The sequence below is a fragment of the Salvelinus fontinalis genome, chromosome 4 (assembly GCF_029448725.1).
Source record: "Salvelinus fontinalis isolate EN_2023a chromosome 4, ASM2944872v1, whole genome shotgun sequence".
NCBI lineage: Eukaryota > Metazoa > Chordata > Actinopteri > Salmoniformes > Salmonidae > Salvelinus > Salvelinus fontinalis.
Window position 1 is genome coordinate 38204507 of NC_074668.1, and position 22124 is coordinate 38226630.

At 44.4% G+C, this 22124-nt stretch overlaps 1 protein-coding gene across 2 annotated transcripts; it reads left to right on the forward strand.

Annotated features, from left to right (window-relative positions):
* The first annotated feature begins 686 nt into the window (after positions 1-686).
* Positions 687-20384, forward strand: LOC129853725 (tissue-type plasminogen activator-like). 2 transcript variants are annotated; one of them, XM_055920070.1, is made up of 15 exons: positions 687-805; positions 10641-10725; positions 10958-11000; positions 11318-11452; positions 12194-12304; positions 13841-14015; positions 14215-14306; positions 14502-14679; positions 15339-15424; positions 15738-15803; positions 16992-17193; positions 17307-17443; positions 18071-18211; positions 18645-18793; positions 19114-20384. In XM_055920070.1, the coding sequence occupies exons 2-15, from the start codon at positions 10663-10665 to the stop codon at positions 19279-19281; spliced, it is 1746 nt and encodes a 581-aa protein (XP_055776045.1). In that variant the 5' UTR covers positions 687-805; positions 10641-10662; the 3' UTR covers positions 19282-20384. The 2 variants fall into 2 exon arrangements, with proteins under 2 accessions (XP_055776045.1, XP_055776044.1); XM_055920069.1 differs by having other exon boundaries at positions 732-805; positions 10644-10725.
* The last annotated feature ends 1740 nt before the right edge of the window (positions 20385-22124 follow it).

The following is a 22124-nucleotide window of genomic DNA, read 5'->3' on the forward strand; positions in this document are numbered from 1 at the left end:
AAGTTTTTCAAAAGTTATCTATCTGGATTTCGGGTATCAGATAGGGTTAAATGGCATGGAAATAGAACGAATAGAACAGGGTTCCCCATTCAAGTCAATGAGTTGTTCGTTCAATTCATTTCAATGTATTTGAAAAAAGAAATGAAAAGTGGGCACTGGTGACTGAGTGATTGACAGACTTCCTGAGGATGGGATGGGTCAAGACAGGGGATTGTGGGATGTCAGAGAACCACAATGGGGTCACAGCCCTGGTGCCAGATTCACCACTAACTGGATTTTCATTGGAATTGAACCCACCCTGTCACGACTGCCTTAACTCTGGCCTGGCCAGGAGCCATTGGGAGGCCAATGACAACCAGCTACACACACACACACACAAACAGACAGTCAGACCAATGCCTCTGGAAATAGTCAAATCATGTATAGTAACAATAGAAAAATCTACGTTTTCAACAGAAGTGACTCAACATATCGAGTGGCAATAACTCACGTTGTGAATACCTCATTGACGCTGACCTCATACTCTAGCTATTATACGCTATCCGTTATCAGTTGTTTATATGCTCTAATCCGGAGCCAACCCAGATACCCGCCCAAACCGCATCATCATCGGGCAAGCCTGCCTCTCTGGGCTCGATCATTTCCAAACAACCCTCCCTCTTCCGCAAAAAAAACAAGAGGCTCGGATAAAAACCGAGAGAAGCAGAGCAGCGATCACACTTCATCGTCAACCCGCCCTGGACCCCCGAACCCAATTGTCACGAGGGATATTGAGGACTAGAAACATACCATACACAAGGACAAGGTAAGGATATGGATGTCAATACAACCACATTGCCTTCTGTTTTCCAGATTTCAGTTGGTGTTTAGGCTTTTGTAGAAGTGATTGAATTAGACTACAACATTTTGCGGATTATTTATGTATAGCAAGCATACTTCCTTCACCATGGAGTGGATTTAGTCCGCTAAATAACAGTTGGTTTCTAATGGAATGCCAAAGGATTTCAGTAATAACGTTACTGTACTCAAATGGAATGTCAAATCAAATTTCAATGAACTTTTCACGTTTTTTCCCCCACGTTTTTATTAATCGAGTTTTTCCATGCTTTGACTTTGTGCATATTTTTAAATCTGAATGCATAGTTAGGCTAATTATAATTAAGTCATTATAGCAGTTTCTCATAGGTTGTAGTTTTGGATGCTTAGAAATGTTTTTATTTATTTTATCTATAGATGAGATTACAGATGAGATTATAGATGAGATTAGTTGAATCTATACTTTAGTGTTTCCCTTAATTTATTTATCAGGAATATGGACCAATTCAATTACATCTAGATTTGGTTTATAAACTACTGTATGTCCTATGGAGACCTGGGTTCCAATACTATGTATTTGAGGTATTTAAAATAAAATAAAATCTGTGTATTTGAGTATTTTAAAATAAACAGTCCAAAACAAATACTTTCATTTGAGTATTTGAATGGTTATTTGTAAAGAAAGTATTTTCAAATAACATTTTCAAATACCTGGGTTAAATGCATGGGAATGTAATTTAGTCAGTGTATTTGAGTATTTTCAAATACTTTACAGGTGTATTTCCAAATACATTCCGATATTCAACTACTTGTCTTTTCAAGGAAAACATATCTGAATACTTCATTTGAAATGTATGTAAAAGTAATTGAGATATTTCAAATAGTATTTGAACCCAGGTATGCTCCTATGGGGATTTGGATCAGTTAAGGGTGTAAATGGCAAGCGGATATTTACACTCTTGGTTCCTATTGTGTAGTCTAGTTATGCTCCATTACTTACACAGTATATAGCTCTCATGTATTTCAGGTCTATAGCATTCTTGTCACCTGATGGCGGATGTCTCCGCACCTTGGCACATGTAGGCTATGTTGGGAGTGACAGAGTTAGTCAGTCAAAAGGAATTCACCTATTAGTGCTTTCTCACTGCTCAAAACAACTACTGCTGACCATTCCCTGCCACATCTCTCTCTCCCACATTCCTCTCCCCTTCTATCACAAATCTTTCACACCCAAACTCATCTCTCTTTCTCCTTCCCTCCACCTCTCTCTCTCTCCATTCATCTCTCTTTATCCCTTTCTCCACTTGATACTCTTCTATTCTTTCACTAATGTCATCGTTCTCGCTCCATCCCTCCACCTCTCTCGCCATCCCTCCACCTCTCTCTCCATTCTTCGCTCTCTATCCCTTACTCTCTCAACCTAATACTCCCCTCACATTCTGTTTCATACCGTCATCTCTCCCCCACCTCTCTCTCCAGTGTTCATCTCACTATCCCGCTCTCATTTCATCATCCATCAGTTCTCTCAGTAATCAACAGCTCGAGAATGAGGTCATTCTAAAACTTCTTGTTGCAAATACTTGTAACAAGTGAAGCAGTGTTATTTCAGATAACAGGACAGAGATTACACTGAGAATATGTTTCTTGGAATGTGGTTCCCTGGAGGTAGCTGTGTGTGTGTGTGTGTGTACAGTTGAAGTCGGAAGTTTACATACACCTTAGCCAAATACATTTAAACTCAGTTTTTCACAATTCCTGACATTTAATCCCAGTAAAAATTCCCTGTCTTGGGTCAGTTAGGATCACCACTTTATTTTAAGAATGTGAAATGTCAGAATAATAGTAGAGAGAATGATTTATTTCAGCTTTTATTTCTTTCATCACATTCCCAGTAGGTCAGAAGTTTACATACACTCAATTAGTATTTGGTAGCATTGCCTTTAAATTGTTTAACTTGGGTCAAACATTTCAGGTAGCCTTCCACAAGCTTCCCACAATAAGTTGGGTGAATTTTGGCCCATTCCTCCTGACAGAGCTGGTGTAATTGAGTCAGGTTTGTAGGCCTCCTTGCTCACACACGCTTTTTCAGTTCTGCCCACAAATTTTCTATAGGATTGGGGTTAGGGCTTTGTGATGGCCACTCCAATACCTTGTCTTTGTTGTCCTTAAGCTATTTTGCCACAACTTTGGAAGTATGCTTGGGGTCATTGTCCATTTGGAAGACCCATTTGCAACCAAGCTTTAACTTCCTGACTGATGTCTTGAGATGTTGCTTCAATATATCCACATCATTTTCCTACCTCATGATGCTATCTATTTTGTGAAGTGCACCAGTCCCTCCTGCAGCAAAGCACCCCCCGTGCTTCACGATTGGGATGTTGTTCTTCGGCTTGCAAGCATCCCCCTTTTTCCTCCAAACATAACGATGGTCATTATGGCCAAACAGTTCTATTTGTGTTTCATCAGACCAGAAGATATTTCTCCAAAAGTACGATCTTTGTCCCCATGTGCAGTTGCAAACTATAGTCTGGCTTTTTTTACGATGGTTTTGGAGCAGTGGCTTCTTCCTTGCTGAGCGGCTTTTCCGGTTATGTTGATATAAGACTTGCTTTACTGTGGAATAGATACTTTTGTACCTGTTTCCTCCAGCATCAACACAAGGTCCCTTGCTGTTGTTCTGGGATTAATTTGCACTTTTGGTAACGTTCATCTCTAGGAGACAGAACGCATCTCCTTCCTGAGAGGTATGATGGCTGCATGGTTCCATGGTGTTTATACTTGCATACTATTGTTTGTCCGGATGAACATGGTACTTTCAGGCATTTGGAAATTGCTCCCAAGGATGAACCAGACTTGTGGAGGTCCACACATTTTTTTCTGAGGTCTTGGCTGATTTTGCCATGATGTCAAGCAAAGAGGCACTGAGTTTGAAGGTAGGCCTTGAAATATATCCACAGGTACACCTCCAATTGACACAAATGATGTCAATTAGAAGTTTCTAAAGCCATGACATAATTTTCTGGAATTTTCCAAGCTGTTTAAAGGCACAGTCAATTTAGTGTATGTAAACTTCTGACCCACTGGAATTGTGATACAGTATAAGTGAAATAATCTGTCTGTAAACAATTGTTGGAAAAATTACTTGTGTCATGCACAAAGTAGATGTTCTAACCAACTTGCCAAAACTATAGTTTGTTAGCAAGAAATGTGTGGAGTGATTGAAAAACAAGTTTTAATGACTCCAACCTAAGTGTATGTAAACTTCCGACTTCAACTGTAAGTGTGCGTGTGTTGGTTCCACCTTGTGCCTGACTAGCCCCGTATATAATTGGAGGCTTTAAGCAGCTCTCTTAACTTGGGAATTCCTCTGGACAGCATCTCTCAGTACTACAGCACACTCTTAGTGTCCTCGGATACACTGTGAATGAACGAGACAAACATGAGGTGGCTCACATGCACCACCATCAGGACAGGGTCCCTTCCAGGAACCGACTGACGATTAAGGGGCTGCATAGTAGTCCAAACTCAGCTATGTTGCTTAGTAACAAGTTGATCCCAGATCATTGCTTACGGATCAGTGCATTTAGTGCATTCTTTGCTCTGAATGAGTATTGTAGTCTGTTAGTGAGTGTTGTAGTGTGGTGTGTCACCAGGCTTTGTGTGGCGGCTGGGCTGGCTGGTGGTTCAGGCCAGGGGCCCACTCAGTGCTCTGTCTGATTCACAGGTCATGAGTGACTGGCCTTCTGTGGTCACTGGTCGGCCAGTCTGTCTGGTCATAGAGTGATACGTTTAGTGGGTTTCATTTGTTAGACAGTGGGTGCTCTATTCGATGTCTAATTTTAAAATGTGATCTGATTGCTCTTTATGTATAATCTCTCTATCTATCCAATCCATTGGTCCATCCTTCCTCCCTATCTCCTCTACCCTTTCTCTCTGCAGCCTACGGTTGATGATTCAACTATTCTCTCCATACAGCTAGCTGCGGTGGACTCATTCACTACCCTGCTGACTTCAGGGGTTTGCTTTCCCCTCTTTTTCGTCTTTGTATTCTGTTACTTTGTCACTTTTCCCTCTTTCTCTCTACCCCTTTTTTCTCTTATGTCGCTCCTTTCTCTTTCGCCTGAATCTCTAATTTTTCTTCTCATCTTTGTTCTCTCCCTCTTCTCCCCCTTCCCTCTCTCTAAACCGGAATGTCTTTCTGTGGCTACGTTCACCGTCTCTCTGATGAACAGAGCAGGTGTTATACTGTGGTTGCGTCCCAAATTGTACCCTATTTCCTATTTAGTGCACTACTTTTGTCCAGAGCCCTAGTAGTGCACTAAATAGGGAATAGGGTCTCATTTGGCACACAGACCATGTGTAGAGTGGGCATGAAAGACCACAATGGCACCTCTGTAGTAGACCCCCACAACAGACCCCCTTTAGAGGGGTTTAGATAAAGACCCCGGCATAGCAGGCATGGCTCCAGCCAAGTAGCTTACCATACCTAAGTAACACATAGTGTCATCACAGTGTTAGGTCAGTTGTCATAGGCAGACATCAGCTTTCATGACATGTGTTATATCATTATTATGACACAGTTAATAACTTAGTACAATCCTTATGATAGTGTGGGCATAACATATCCAGTGTCTCGTCCCCAAAAAGTAACGACGAGACATTGTCGCGTGTGCAGCCTTTCTGGCCTCTAGGTCACCAGGCTGCTCCTTATGGCGCACACCTGTCACCTGTCACACCTGCACACCTCCATCACTTCCCTGATTACCTTCCCTATATATGTCACTCCCTTTGGTTCCTTCCCCAGGCGTTAGAGTTTCTGTTCCTGTGTCATGTCTGTGCGTTGTTCGTGTTTCTTGTTTTGTATTTAGTTGTGTTTATATATTAAAACACTCACTCCCTGAACTTGCTTCCTGACTCTCAGCGCACACGTTACAGACATGGAAAATAAGACTATTTTAGAGTATAGGAACCAAACCGAGGAAGAGAAGGAAAGGAAGATAATTAGCTAGAACCAAACCACAGGTGCGTATCATTCTAGTTCACTCTGGTTCAATGTGATGCTAATCAGATCACTCCTATGGCTGCCTGGTTTCCCTCAGTGCAGAGTAAACTCTGTTATAACTGTGTTAAGGGCATGCCATCATGGCACATATATATGCATAGTCCCATACACCATAACATACACACACAGCTCCCTCTGTCTACAACTGTTTTCTTCTTTTCAAATCAATTCATTAAGATTTATTGGTATGGGAAAATAATATTTTACCAACAGCAACATGTGTACTATTGTTTAACTGCACACTTTAAAGTTGTTTCCTCTAGTTAGTTCTTATCCTCGCTCTAGCAGCTTTAGATCGGTATTTCAAAACATCCTTATTCAGTTTGATGATCGTCCTGATTTTTGACTAGAGTACTGTGTACTGCTGTGCTGAGTTAAGTAAAACACTAACCTCTGACCCTAACACCTAAGCCTTACTTCCTTATATCCCCTGAGAGGTGAAATGGCCGCTGTCTGAGTCTCTATCTGCTGAAGCATTCCTGTGGTCACTGGTCTGCACGTCACCCAGCCTTACTGTACAGGTCGGCCAGGTAGACTCGTCTCTCAGACTGACAGGGGGAGTAGGAGTTGTGCTCAGCACTTCGAGACAATTCTGTTAGCGTAATCAGAATCAGCATTATTCGCCAAGTCTGCTGCATGACTTAACACGGATAGGAAATTAAGCTAGGGAGTTACCCGCATACTGATGTGGTTGTTGTGGGGGAGTTTGATTAGTTTGTGTGTCTGAATATTAGCCTAGTGTTCTGGTGTGAGGCTGATGCTGTTGATAGTCTATAACTGACTAAACTCCAACAGCAGGCTTCAACAGTCTCTCATTCACATCAACACTCAGACTTGATCTACTAAGAGAGCAGAGGTTTCCTCTGGCCCTCATGGGTCTGAAGGGAATATACGGTCATACATTTTTCTGAAGAAACCACTGACTAACTAGGTGGGACAGACAATTGCCTCCTAATCCGTGCTAGGAAATGAGTTAAACTCTCATCAACTAAAAGCGAGAGAAAAAACAAATGCCAATTGTTTCCCTTTTAATCTTGTAAAATGCTACCAACAAAATAGGGCTGTGCAACTGTATATGTGTGTTTGTGTTTTAGTGTGTGTGTGTTGGATCTTGAAAGAGCTGGTTTAGTAGAATCGTTGCCAGGCCACAAACCTACACAGACACACCACATTGTGGGATTATCAAACAGCAATTGATAATCCTGTGGTGTCTGAGGAAGCCCCCCCCCACGTGTGTGTGCGCGCGTGTGTGTGTGTGTGTGTGTGTGTGTGTGTGTGTGTGTGTGTGTGTGTGTGTGTGTGTGTGTGTGTAATAGACACATGTTAATGATAGAAGACGGGCACTAAGTGTGTGTGTGTGTGTGTAATAGACACATGTTAATGATAGAAGACGGGCACTAAGCGTGTGTGTGTGTGTATGTGTGTGTGTGGGTCTGGACATGGGGACTACACTCTTAGAAAAAAGGTGCTATCTAAAACATAAAATGGTTACTCGGCTGTCCCCATGAGAGAACCCTTTGAATAACTAGTTTTGGCTACCGGTAGAACCCTTTTGGTTCCATGTAAAACCCTTTCTACCGAGGGTCCTACATGGAACCCAAAAGAGGTCTACCTGGAACCAAAAAGGGTTATCCTATGGGGACAGCCAAAGAACCCTTTTGGAACCTTTTTTGCTAAGAGTGTATGTGTGTGTGACAGATAAAGCATAAAAGTGAGTGACATGGGATACACAGGCTCAGTGTTAGCAGGAAACATATGGCCTGGTCTGACAGACTAAAGGGAGGGACGGTAGGAAACAGAGAACAGAACACAGCGGAACAGCTGCACCAAGGAAACCGGGATGGAAACTAAACCCAGCGAGAAAAACTCATGCTCTGCCAGAGAGGCTCAGCTAGGGTATAGAAAACACAGCCTGAATACACCTGGGGGTTTCCTCCAGCTGAGAAACACCTGGCTTGAAAGGGATATGTGTGTGTGTGTGTGTGTGTGTGTGTGTGTGTGTGTGTGTGTGTGTGTGTGTGTGTGTGTGTGTGTGTGTGTGTGTGTGTGTGTGTGTGTGTGTGTGTGTGTGTGTGTGTGTGTGTGTGTGTGTGTGTGTGTGCGTGTGTGCGTGTGTGAGTTCCACAAGTACAGTCCTGCAGTCATCCCAGTAAAAGACTCAGGGAGTCTTTTTCCCAGGAACATCTTGTCTTTGTGTCTTGTGAGTTGATTAGGTTCACGTTCCTGAGCAGTGTGTGTGTTTGCCAGCGTAGCAGTTTGACCTCATTTATATCAAAACAACAGCGCTATTAGCCCAGTCAGACACACATGATGAGTCAGACAGCCGCCAGCCGGCTGCGGTGTGTGTGTGTTTGAAGTTTATATGTTGGTCTTGGTACCATCCGATGACCACAGTGCTGGAGTCTTCTTCAGTCTCTTTTCACTCTTTCCATCTTCTTTGAACTTTCTAGGTTTTTCACCTTTTGTCTTTCTCCTCTGTCTTCCCCCTTCTCTCTAAGGTTGAGTCATGGTTAGTCACAGTTGACAGATAGGCAATGGTTCCTAACAGGGTTTTGCAATGCATCTCCAATCTGACATGTATGTTTACAGAGAGAAGTAGATTCATTCACATTTTATTACAATGTGTATTTTACTTTAACGACTGTGATATGTGTTTGCCTTACCTTCCCTAGTTGAATGCACTTACTGTATGGCGCTCTGGATAAGAGCGTCTACGAAATCACCTAAATGTAAAATTCCATTAGCAGACACCCTTATCCAGAGCAACCAACAGCATAGCCAAATAGCACGATCATCACACCTCCACCATCACCACACATTAAAAAAAAATACCTAAGTTACAAATGTCAGTTTAAACTAAGTGTGTTGTGTGGTTAGTCGCTAGTGCAAAAAGGCTTTTTGGAGTCAGACTCTGTAAAGTTGCCGGTCATTTCCCCCCTCTTCTCCTCTCATCTCTCTCTGTGTTGTCGTGAGTCATTCTACCCGCCCTACATCTGCTCGTCTCTTTAGGAACCGCTTCCATACTGCTCTGGCTTGGAATGTTGGGAAAGGGCTTCAGCAATGTTTTGTGAGCTCACACACTCAGATACACTCAGATACACTCAGATACACTCATACGCAGCTCTTTAGACTTTCCATTGCGTGTCCGGCTGTGTTTAGATTGTTTGACACTGTTCTTTGTTCCTTAGGATTAAGGGCTATGGTCTCTGTTAGACACTCATTCACTGGAGGGAGAGAGAAAGAGTGAAGAGGGTCTCTATCCTGTTTATCCCAGAGGCAGCACAATCTTGTAAACACAGCGGACAATGGTTATGAGTAGGGAGGTGAGACGAGGACAGGGGGCAGGAGGTAGGGGCAGAGGACAGGGGGCAGGAGGTAGGGGCAGAGGACAGGGGGCAGGAGGTAGTGGCAGAAGTTCTGCAGAGGGACAAAGGAAACATTTTCTTTATTTAACTAGGCAAGTTAGTTAAGAACAAATTCTTATTTACAATGACGGCCTAGGAACAGTGGGTTAACTGCCTTGTTCAGGGGCAAAACAACATATTTTTACCTTGTCAGCTCTGGGATTCAAACCAGCAACCTTTCGGTTACTGAACTAACACTCTAAACACTAGGCTACCTGCCACCCCATGTTATGTATCAAACTACAGGATACATTTTCTGTCATCATCGAAGTTCTTTCCAACGTAAACACAGACTCACTCTGTTGATTCTGAAACTGTACATGCAGTTGGCATCAGTATGACTTACACACACACACACACACACACACACACACACACACACACACACACACACACACACACACACACACACACACACACACACACACACTATGCCACGCCCACGGACCTTCGTTTCTTCCCCGTAATGAGTTTGGATCTGAGTAACTCCCCCACCAAATGTGAAAACATTCGGGGCCGCCTGATTGGTCCAGAAACCGATGGGTTGGGCCAGAGTTGTACAATATGTCATTGGCTTTGATATTCTGATTGGTTAGAGACGATCCAATCGTTGATTACTTTGTTTTGTAAACGCCCCTTATCACCACAACCGACTTAAATGAGGTCAGTCTCAGACTTCAGTATGTAGCGAACGACAGAGCAGCAGAAGAGCCATCAGCAATTCCCCAAAACATTCCACCTTTCTCTGTCTCTTACTCAAAGGAAGGGTCAGGGTTAGGGTTTGAGGAAGGGTTAGTATTGAAGAGTCCATCCATCCTCTACAAACATCAGAGTATTATAATGGTGACATCAAATCACATTTTATTGGTCGCATTCATATATTTAGCAGATGTTATTGTGGGTGTAGTGAAATGCTTGTGTTCCTAGCTCCAACAGTGCAGTAGTATCTAACAATTCACAACAATACAAACTAATCTAAAAGTAAAAGAATGGAATTAAGAAATATATAAATATTAGATCGAGCAATGTGGGAGTGGCATTGACTAAAATACAGTAGAATAGAATACAGTATAAACATATGAGATGAGTAAAGCAGAATGTAAACATTATTTAAACATTATTAAAGTGACTAGTGTTTCTATATTAAAGTGGCCATCCAAGTCTATGTACATCCAAGTCTATGTACGTAGGGCAGAAGCCTCTAAGGTGCAGGGTTACGTAACCGGGTGGAAGCCGGCTAGTTGGACCTATTGTTCACGAGGATATGTTTTGAAACCAATGACTTGACTTGTTCTGAAACAACCAATAGTCTCTTTCACATAAACCTTTACTTATGTATGTTTTAATTTATTTTCCAGCAGAAAAGATCCAGACACAACCATGGCCAGAATATTGGGACTTCTGCTCTTTCTGTCAGCTCTCTGCTGCTCCCTAGCGGACAAAGTAGGTACCACACCCACTGCACTAACCACAGCTACAGATGGATATAGAAGTTGCCCTTTGGGTGCAGGTCTAAGAACAGCTTAACTTCTCAAAATGCGTCAGGTGGAAAATGCTAAACTGACCATAGATCTGCGTCTAGAGTTAACTTCATCACTACTGTTGCCATGCAGACATGTGTGTTTGTTGGTACTGTGGAGCTTTGAGACTATTTCTCTTACCTCTCCCGTGGCAGATTGAGCTTCATCGCGCGAAGAGAGGGACACGCTACTATAGAGGTGAGCTTGGATCGCCCGCTCTGCCATCTACAACTGGGTCAATCTACCCTCACCCTCTGACAACCCACGTCTGTCCTTCTCTCCACACTTATCATGTGTTAGCTACAATCAATCATTTGTTTGTGTGTCACTTACACCTTGTCTTTGAATCTTAAATGACTCATGTGTCTGTCTCTCTGTGTGTATGTCTGTCTCTCTGTTTTTGTGTCTGTCTCTGTCCCTGTCCCTGTGTGTGTGTGTGTGTGTCCCTTTCCCTGTGTGTGTGTGTGTGCGTCTGTCTGTGCCTGTGCCTGTGCCTATGTGTGTGTGTGTCTCAGCGCGTTGTGTGGATGGCCAGTCAGCTGCGGTGCGTGGTTATGGGGACACATGGATGAGATGGAGGGGCCAGCGTGTGGAGTACTGCCGCTGTGCATCACAAGGACGAGAGCGATGTCACTACGTGCCCGTCATCAGTGAGTGGAAACACAGACACACTTACACATAGATATAGATACAGACCAACACACACACGCTCACAAACCCCCACACCGTCTAGGGCGGCAGAGTTACTACACTGTTCAGCCTGTAATTTCTGTCAGTGTATGTGTCTTGTTCTCTTTCCCAGTCTTCCTTTTCCACTGTTTGTCTTTGTTGAATCAACAGAACCCCCATCCCCCTCCCTCTGTCTGTCTGCCCCCATCTCGCCACTCTATTTACAGTACCTCTCTCTTCTGTTTCCCAACTTCCTCCACAATGGAGAGTGGTTGGTGTCATGGAGAGAGAGGGTGCAGTCTAGGATGGAGAGTCATTAGAACACTCACCCATTGTGACTTTCACCATGTTTTAACACTCTTGGCACAAACCCTCCCATAAACACGTCCCTTCACCCCCACTGAACAACGCTGTGAGGCATGACCACCCTCGCCGATGACAGACAAATCACTGCCATATTCTCCGCCTGTGTGAGGTTGTACGCTGTCAACAGAGAAATTGGAGGTTGAAGCTGTTCTGACAAAGGGAAATGATGAGAATTTGTGACGTAAAAGAGGCTAGGACATTTGCTATAAGAGGCGGGCACTTCGTCTGCGCTGCAGCAAATGATTGTTGTTAAAGAAAGAGAAGAGGTGTATAAAATAAATACATCCAACATATCTAATCATCGCTCTCTACACCCCCCCCCCCCCCCCCCCCCCCCCCCCCCCCCGTCCCTGTAGCCTGCTATCAGTCAAGGTGCTACAACGGGGGAACCTGTAAGGAGGCGGTCTACTCCTCTGACTATCTGTGCCAGTGTCCACCAGGCTTCACAGGAGCCCAGTGTGAGATCAGTAAGTGGAATACATTCAGAGATCACACTACACTACACTGTCAATAAATACTCCTCCTCTGGGCCCATATACTACTGAAAAACAAGGACAAGGGGATATAAGCAGTATCCATTCTATCCCCTAGTCTTTACATAGGTTCATTTGGCCAGCAGCATACCACCCTGCATACCACTGCAGGCTTGCTTCTGAAGCAGGGTTGGTCCTGGTCAGTCCCTGGATGGGAGACCAGATGCTGCTGGAAGTGGTGTTGGAGGGCCAGTAGGAGGCACTCTTTCCTCTGGTCTAAAAAAAAATATCCCAATGCCCCAGGGCAGTGATTGGGGACACTGCCCTGTGTAGGGTGCCGTCTTTCGGATGGGACGTTAAACGGGTGTCCTGACTCTCTGAGGTCATTAAAGATCCCATGGCACTTATCGTAAGAGTAGGGGTGTTAACCCCGGTGTCCTGGCTAAATTCCCAATCTGGCCCTCAAACCATCATGGTCACCTAATAATCCCCAGTTTACAATTGGCTCATTCATCCCCCTCCTCTCCCCTGTAACTATTTCCCAGGTCGTTGCTGCAAATGAGAACGTGTTCTCAGTCAACTTACCTCGTAAAATAACGGTAAAATAAATAAATAAAATAAATAAATAAAAATTTAGCACGATATAGCGCCACTATAAGTGGAATAACACAACCTTAGCCCCGGGCTAATTTGGCTGTGCACTGCTATTGAGTCTTATCTAGTACTATCTAGTAGTAATCCTGGTTACCATCATCATTAGACCAGTAGACACGCAGGACATGGTAGAATGCAATCCTGCTACAATGACTCATAGCGGTTATGGAGTTGTGGTCTGTGGGCCAGCCGGGAGAAAATCTGAAACTCCATGGAACCCAGCGGTTTGCTGACATAAATCAGTTTGTTTTATTCCGTTTGGAGGCCGTTGTAGACACCCTACCCACTCAACATTTAACATGTCAGTTCCAAATAACATGCTGACTGTTTAATGAGTGCGTTCACAGCCAAATGAGTGAGCCCAGAGTCATATCATGTGACGCAATCTATCAGCGTCATCATTCACCAATGGTCATTTGTTGAAACCACAGCGGACAAAATCTCCACATATGACTCTGAGTGAGCCTAGCCAGACCAATATGCTCTCTAAATGAGTTTAATCAATACTCATGCGTGTGTCATTTCATGGATACCATAAGATCAGGGAGCCAAAACACAGAAGAGATGTGTGAGTGAGTCCTTAGTCATGTAACCATGATGCAGGACGACAGGAGAATGCCATAAAGGACGACAGCTAGACAGACACACAGAGAGACTATCAGATCAACATGGTTGTTATGATGTGGTTCCTCATAGATACCAATGACGGTGTCCAAAATGGCACCCTATTCCCGACATAGTGCTCTACTTTGGACCAGAATCCTTAGTGCCCTGGTCAAAAGTAGTGCACTATAAAGGAAATGGGGTGCCATTTGGGACATAACCTATGTGTTTGGATGGCTGGATTGTAAGACTAATTTCTCTCTTTCTCCACAGACACCAATGAGAAGTGCGTGGTGGGCCAGGGTAAAGGGTACCGTGGTACGTGGAGTATCAGTCGGATCGGCTCAGAGTGCATCAACTGGAACTCTACCACCCTCAGAGGGAAGAAGTTCACCGCCAAGAAACCAGAGGCTAACAGCCTGGGGCTGGGCAACCACAACTTCTGCAGGTACACACACGCACGCACGCACGCACGCACGCACTCACACACACACACACACACACACACACACACACACACACACACACACACACACACACACACACACACACACACACACACACACACACACACACACACACACACACACACACAACAATCAAGCCCTCTAGATCAATTTTCCCCTCCCCTGTTCTCTCTCTCTCAGGAATCCAGACAATGATACTAAGCCATGGTGTTATGTCTACAAGGGAAACCAAATAGTCTGGGAGTTCTGTACTCTCTCCAGCTGCTCAGCAGGTAATAACATGATTAACTATGATACCATTATAGTGTACTGGTATTTGGTTACATTGTTGCCTTGCCAAACTATGACAAGTAGGTTAAATCAAAAACAGATTGGCACCCAGGTTGCTTTACTGACTAACGTTATTTGGTCCACAGATTAAATAAAATCTGAGGTTTATCTGCGCCTCACCCTGTGTGTTTTTCCAGACCAGAGGCCAGTGGAGTGTGTGCAGGGCTCAGGGCAGACGTACAGGGGGACGGAGGCCGTCACTAAGAGGGGCTCCAGCTGTCTTCCCTGGGACTCACCCCTCATCACCCGCAAGTTCTACAACGCATGGAGGTCTGACGCCAGACAGCTGGGGCTGGGGAGTCACAACTTCTGCAGGTAGGATCAAAAACATACACAAACTCTCTTTCTTACGCACATATACACCACAGGAGGTTGGTGGCACCTTAATTGGGGAGGACGGGCTCATGGTAATGGCTGGAGCGGAATGAGTGGATGGTTTCCATCCTCAAGGTTGTACATAGCCCATCTGTACACAGCCCATCCAACTACCTCATCCCCATACTGTATTTATTTATTTATCTTGCTCCTTTGAACTCCAGTATCTCTACTTGCACATTAATCTTCTGCACATCTAACATTCCAGTGTCTAATTGCTATATTGTAATTACTTTGCCACCATGGCCTATTTATTGCCTTACCTCCCTTATCTTACCTCATTTGCACTCACTGTATATATACTTTTTGTTTTCTTTTTTTGTACTGTATTATTGACTGTATGTTTGTTTATTCCATGTGTAACTCTGTGTTGTTGTATGTGTCGCACTGCTGTGCTTTATCTTGGCCAGTTCGCAGTTGCAAATGAGAACTTGTTCTCAACTAGCCGACCTGGTTAAATAAAGGTGAAATAGAAAATACAATAAAAATGTGTTTGATGCCATTCCATTTGCTCCGTATTATGAGCTGTCCTCCCCTCAGCAGCCTCCACTGATATACACAAACACTCACTTATACACTCTCCTCTGGCTCTCTTACAGGAACCCAGACGGTGATCTCGGCCCCTGGTGTCACGTCTACAAGAACATGAAGCTGACCTGGGAACTCTGCGATATTACCAAATGCCGTGAGTATCCCCGTTACCCTGTTACCATGACTACATTCCAATAATATCGGCCACAATACGCATCATCGTCCTCTCATGTGCCGGTCAAATGGCCACTGTCTCTTCTGCCAAGTATTTCCATCATCATCATTACCTACAGTAGCTTACTGTAATGTACACGATAACTAAGAAGACAATGAGTCAATGTCTGTCAGGATTGTAGTGAGTGAAATGTGTAGGAGGTTAAATTAAGTACACTTGCAACTGTAGTCACACTATATGAGTACTTGATATCTAACGTCATACTGAACAGTATCTGTTGTTTGTTTTTTAGCGAGGAGACCAACCACCATTACTACTCTAGGCCCCAGGGCTCCCACCAGCAACAACAACAACAGAGGTAGGACAGCCACAAAATAACACATCCAATTCACCTCTACACAGCGTTTCTCCTCATCCACACCCCCCACTCTCCTTCTATTCCTCATCCACACCTCCCACTCTCCTTCTATTCCTCCTCCACACCTCCCTCTCCTTCTATTCCTCCTCCACACCTCCCACTCTCCTTCTATTCCTCCTCCACACCTCCCACTCTCCTTCTATTCCTCATCCACACCCCCCACTCTCCTTCTATTCCTCCTCCACACCTCCCACTCTCCTTCTATTCCTCCTCCACACCTCCCACTCTCCTTCTGTTCCTCCTCCACAGCTCCCACTCTCCTTCTATTCCTCCTCCACACCTCCCACTCTCCTTCTATTCCTCCTCCACACCTCCCACTCTCCTTCTGTTCCTCCTCCACACCTCCCACTCTCCTTCTATTCCTCCTCCACACCTCCCACTCTCCTTCTATTCCTCCTCCACACCTCCCACTCTCATTCTATTCCTCCTCCACACCCCCCACTCTCCTTCTATTCCTCATCCACACCTCCCACTCTCCTTCTGTTCCTCCTCCACACCTCCCACTCCTTCTGTTCCTCCTCTACACCTCCCACTCTCCTTCTATTCCTCCTACACATCTCCCACTCTCCTTCTATTCCTCCTACACACCTCCCACTCTCCTTCTATTCCTCATCCACACCTCCCACTCTCCTTCTATTCCTCATCCACACCTCCCACTCTCCTTCTATTCCTCCTCCACACCTCCCACTCTCCTTCTATTCCTCCTCCACACCTCCCACTCTCCTTCTATTCCTCCTCCATACCTCCCACTCTCCTTCTATTCCTCCTCCACACCTCCCACTCTCCTTCTATTCCTCCTCCACACCTCCCACTCTCCGTCTATTCCTCTTCCACACCTCCCACTCTCCTTCTATTCCTCCTCCACACCTCCCACTCTCCTTCTATTCCTCCTCCACACCTCCCACTCTCCTTCTATTCCTCCTCCACACCTCCCACTCTCCTTCTATTCCTCCTCCACACCTCCCACTCTCATTCTATTCCTCCTCCACACCCCCCACTCTCCTTCTATTCCTCCTCCACACCTCCCACTCTCCTGGGACCCTCACCTCTCCTACCCATGAATGTTGAGGTTTTTCTATCTGCAAACAGAAAACAAAATCTAATATAAAGGCCGTCCCCCGCGGGTAGATACCTGTGGCCAGCGTGCTGACAACAATCTCCCCTCCTTCCGTATCCTGGGAGGAGCCCGGAAGAGTGACATCACAGAGCAGCCGTGGCAGGCAGCCATAAACGTGTACCGGCCCAGAAACAAAGCACACTTCTTCCTGTGTGGAGGGGTCCTTATAGACTCCTGCTGGGTCCTCTCTGCTGCACACTGCTTCGACGACGGGTATGTCTAGTACACACACTCATGTACGCATTCACACACATACACACGCATCCACGCACACAGTGCACACCCACACACATGGGTGTAACTCAGTGATCTGCTGTCTCCGTCAGGTTTAAACCACAGCGGCTGCAGGTGGTTCTAGGCAGGACGTTTCGTAAGAACTCCTCCAGCAGTGAGCAGATCTTTGAGGTGGAGAAGTACTGGAGCCACGAGAAATACAACAAGACAATCTTTGACAACGACATTGGTGAGCCAATGCAATGTTAAAGGCCCAGTGCAGTCAAAATTCAGTTTCCCTGTGTTTTCTATCATATTGTACAAAAGCTGATGAAAAGAATGTATCAGTGTCATTTCCTGTTAGTTGCTGGTTGAAAATACAATTTATATAGGACCTTTTAAATCAGCCTGTTTGCATGGGCGGGAGTTTTGGCTTGCCTGGTGACAGCACCAGGCGGTAAATTGGTTAATAGACCGATAACAAAGAGAGTTCCAAACCTCTCTGCCAATAACAGCTAGTTTTAAGATTTCCCCTCCCCACTCAGACCACTCCCAGACAGTCCTAGCTAAATTCTCGCATGAGAAATAGTTTTTTTTACTAAAAAGCAATTTTTGTCAATTTTAATAGAAAACTATTACGATAAGGTAATTAATTGTCACCCAGAAATGATTTGATATGAAAACGTCTGCATTTGGGCCTTTAAGCACTGACACGTCAATCCTTAATAATAACCATTACTAATGGTTATGACATGGCTATGACATGACTATGTAGCATATATGAAGAGCCATTAAAACCATAGTATAGCACAATCACTCATTCTCTCCCGGCCCTCCTCCTCCTCGGTGCCCTCTCCTCATCTTCTTCCTCCCTCAGTCTTGATGAAGTTGAAGAGTGATATTGGCCTGTGTGCTGTGAACTCGCCGGAGGTCCTACCCGCCTGTCTGCCTGACCCAGGCCTGGTACTGCCCGACTGGACCGAGTGTGAGATCTCCGGCTACGGCAAGGAGAAGGAGTGTAAGACAAACATCATCCTTTCTTGGAATTCTTCATCTCTTTTTTAAACTGGTTCTATGGTTTATTTTCTGTAGCCTAAATCACACAAAATCATTTTAAAATACCTAAGGCAGTGTTTCTTAATCCTGGTCCTAGGGACCCAAAAGGGGGAACATTTTTATTTTTGCCCGAGCATTACACTCCTGATTCCACTAATCAAAGGGTTGATGATGAGTTGATAAGAGGAATCAGGTGTCTAGTGCTAGCTAGGGCAAAAACTAAACCTTTACAGGATTAAGAAACTGACCTAAGGGAATACATGCATACATTTAATACAGTATCTTCTGACGATAACCCTTGCTATTTTTTTTAATGGTGTCTAGAGATGTAACAATGTTCTATAGGCTATAGGTGCATTGAGGAATGAATCTAATACCCTCCCCTCTCCCCATAGTTGATGCGATGTACTCTGAGCGGGTGAAGAGGGGTCACGTGAGGTTGTGGCCTCAGGACCGCTGTGTCCCTAATGTCTTATCTGGACGTGTGGTCACCTCCAACATGCTATGTGCCGGGGACACCCGGGGTCTGGACGATGCCTGCAAGGTGAGGAGGGCTCTTTTTCTTCCCTCTCCTAACACTCTCTGTCTGCATCCCAAATGGCACTCTATTCCCTATATAGTGCATTTGTCCATAGTAGTGCACTATATATGTAGGGAATAGGGTGCCATTTGGCATGTAGTATGCACTCTCTGCAACACTCAGCACTTAAATAGCTAGTTAGCTGGTATGGTTGAAACAAGTATGTGTCATGTTGGATGTTAGTACTACTGCTAATCTTTATCAAATGGAACTGTATGCCTACTGCTGGACCATGACTGAACCACAACTGACCCATGTCCCTCGTCGCCTCCTCTCCTCTGCAGGGGGACTCTGGTGGTCCTCTTGTCTGTCCCAAGGATGGGAGGATGACTCTGATGGGGCTGATCAGCTGGGGAGATGGCTGTGGGAAGAAAGACACACCCGGGGTGTACACACGTGTTACACAATACACTGACTGGATCAGCAGCAAGAAACAGGAAACTAGCCAGTAAACAAACACACAAACACATGCACATACACACACCTGGAGAGAACTTGTGAGAGAATTCATCTGACTCCATCATCAGAGAATTCATCAGACTCCTGTCCATCAATCGCAATGAATGCCTTAACCAAGGAACGGACAAGCACTTAACGCACAAAAGGATCCGCCAGTACTCCAGTACATTCTGTGTAAGCATTGTTTAACTCTTGTGCTTAGAGGTAGGATGCAGTAAGGTCAGAAGAAACTAAGAACACAATGTCTCCAAAGTGAATAGACTGATAATCAGTCCAGCTCAGTGCCTTCCAGCTGATTCCTGTTCTACCCAGAGTTATATATCTCCACATGCAGCTCACAGAATGTTGGACATTTACTTTGCACACAAGGTTCCATAGGAATGTATATAACCACTCCAATTAACATTTTTCAGTTCATTTAGAGGGGATTTTACATTGGTGGCTTGCTGTCTGAATGTTGCCATGTTACATCAGTGCGTATGTGACCCTACCCCACTGTAACATTAACCACAAGACAATCTGCTGGATCAGAGTCAATGTAAGACAGCGGCTGCATTCCAAACGGATCATTGAACTGCATGAACAAAGGGGTTGAGTTGTCAAATTGGAACAACGCCAGAGCCTGAACACAGCCACCATTATCTGTCTCCATTCCATAAGCGTTGGGTTGAGCCCAGCGATCAGCGTGTACAGTATTTTAATGTTGGTTTTATGTTGAAAAGGACTGGGAGGTGTTTGCAATGACTGGGTGTTTGTACTGTATCTAACAAAAGCTCTTTACTTGCAAAGCACTTGGACTCCACTTCCCTCCCATAGTATTTGGTTATGTTTGAGTGGGTGTGCATGTTATGTAGTATCTCATAAACATACACCCTCTCAAGGACAGTCATGTTTTATTTGATTTTACTTATGTGTATTAAGTTAATATTTATGTCTATTAATATTACACTTTTTTTTCTACTGTAATAGTTTATGTTTTTTTAGTAGTTCAATGTGTAGTGTTTTGGAATTGCTGTTTATGTTTATCATTTATTTCTGGGGGTATCATAAGAAAGACATACACCCATCTCTTTAAATAAAAAAACATTTAAGTGAAGTTGATGGTTGATCTCTTGTTGTTACAGGGGTAAGCTGTGCCATAGACTAGAGGAAGCCTAGAGGCCTAGACACATTACAGCACATACACACAGAAGTCATTTTAGTGAATGTATCATCGTGCCAGCACACACTGATTCCTTCCAAACCACTCGTTGAATTTACGATTTCCAACTTGTTGTGTAATGTTTATGTCCAATGCCCGATGAGCACTGATACGTTTTATCTCTAATTTCTCTTCATTATTTCTCTTCATGATGGCGCCGGGGGGGGATGGCTACCGTCTTATCAGCTCTTAACCAACCCTGCTATTTTGTTAGTTTTTTCACGTTGTTCCTAACTTGTTTTGTGCATAATGTTGCTGCTACCGTCTCTTATGACCGAAAAGAGCTTCTGGACATCAGAACAGCGATTACTCACCTCGAATTGGACAAATACTTTTTCTGTAATGAGTCGGACGGGAAGGATATACTTCAATCACCCGAACAGACCCTCATCCCCGTCATTCGCTGGAGAAGGAAACTGAGATTTTGCGGAAAAAGATTAGGGTGCCTTGTGAGGATCAGGCGTCGAGTGGCTAATCTGCCTTTGCCTTCAGTCCTGCTAACTAACGTTCAATCGCTGGAAAATAAATGGGACAAACTGAAAGCACGTATATCCTACCAACGGTACATTAAAAACTGTAATATCTTATGTTTTACCGAGTCGTGGCTGAACGACAACATTAAGAACATACAGCTGGCGGGTTAAAGACTCTATCGGCAGGATAGAACAGCAGTATCTGGTAAGACACGGGGCGGGGGCCTATGCATATATGTGAACAACAGCTGGTGCACAATATCTAAGGAAGTCTCAAGGTTTTACCCACCTGATATGGTGGGTAATCCATAAATACCGATTTCCGATTGTTACGAAAACTTGTAATCGGACCTAATTAATCGTCCATTCCGATTTAATCGGTCGACCTCTACTAACTAGTGTTGCATGGTATTTTGAAACTGTTACTTTTTTTGATACTAGAACATAGGTCCCGTGTGGCTCAGTTGGTAGAGCATTGCGCTTGCAACGTCAGGGTTGTGGGTTCATTCCCCACGGGGGGACCAGGATGAATATGTATGAACTTTCCAATTTGTAAGTCGCTCTGGATAAGAGCGTCTGCTAAATGACTTAAATGTAAATGTAAATGAGTATCTCATGATAAACTGTAGACCACACTATCTACCTAGAGAGTTTTCATCCGTATTTTTCATAGCTGTCTACATACCACCACAGACCGATGCTGGCACTAAAACCGCACTCAAATAGCTGTATACCGCAAAAGCAAACAGGAAAACGCTCATCCAGGGACGGCACTCCTAGAAGCCGGGGACTTTAATGCAGGGAAACTTAAATCAGTTTTACCTCATTTCTATCAGCATGTTAAATGTGCAACCAGAGGGGAAAAAAATTCAAGACCACCTTTACTCCACACACAGAGATGCGTACAAAGCTCTCCCTCTCCCTCCATTTGGCAAATCTGACCATAATTATATCCTCCTGATTCCTGCTTACTGGTGCTTCCTGCTTTTATTTTTGCTTGTGACTCGGTCTATAAAAAAGTGGTCAGATGAAGCAGATGCTAAACTACAGGACTGTTTTGCTATCACAGACTGGAGCATGTTCCGGGATTCTTCCGATGGCATTGAGGAATAAACCACATCAGTCACTGGCTTTATCAATAAGTGCATTGAGGATGACGTCC

What these genes read in the sequence shown, in the direction of transcription:
- LOC129853725 (XM_055920070.1), top strand. Translation starts at nt 10,663, where the DNA reads ATGGCCAGAATATTGGGACTTCTGCTCTTTCTGTCAGCTCTCTGCTGC. An exon ending in TCACTACGTGCCCGTCATCA is followed by an intron (nt 11,453 to 12,193) that starts GTGAGTGGAAAC and finishes CCGTCCCTGTAG; the next exon opens with CCTGCTATCAGTCAAGGTGC. An exon ending in CTACGGCAAGGAGAAGGAGT is followed by an intron (nt 18,212 to 18,644) that starts GTAAGACAAACA and finishes CTCTCCCCATAG; the next exon opens with TTGATGCGATGTACTCTGAG.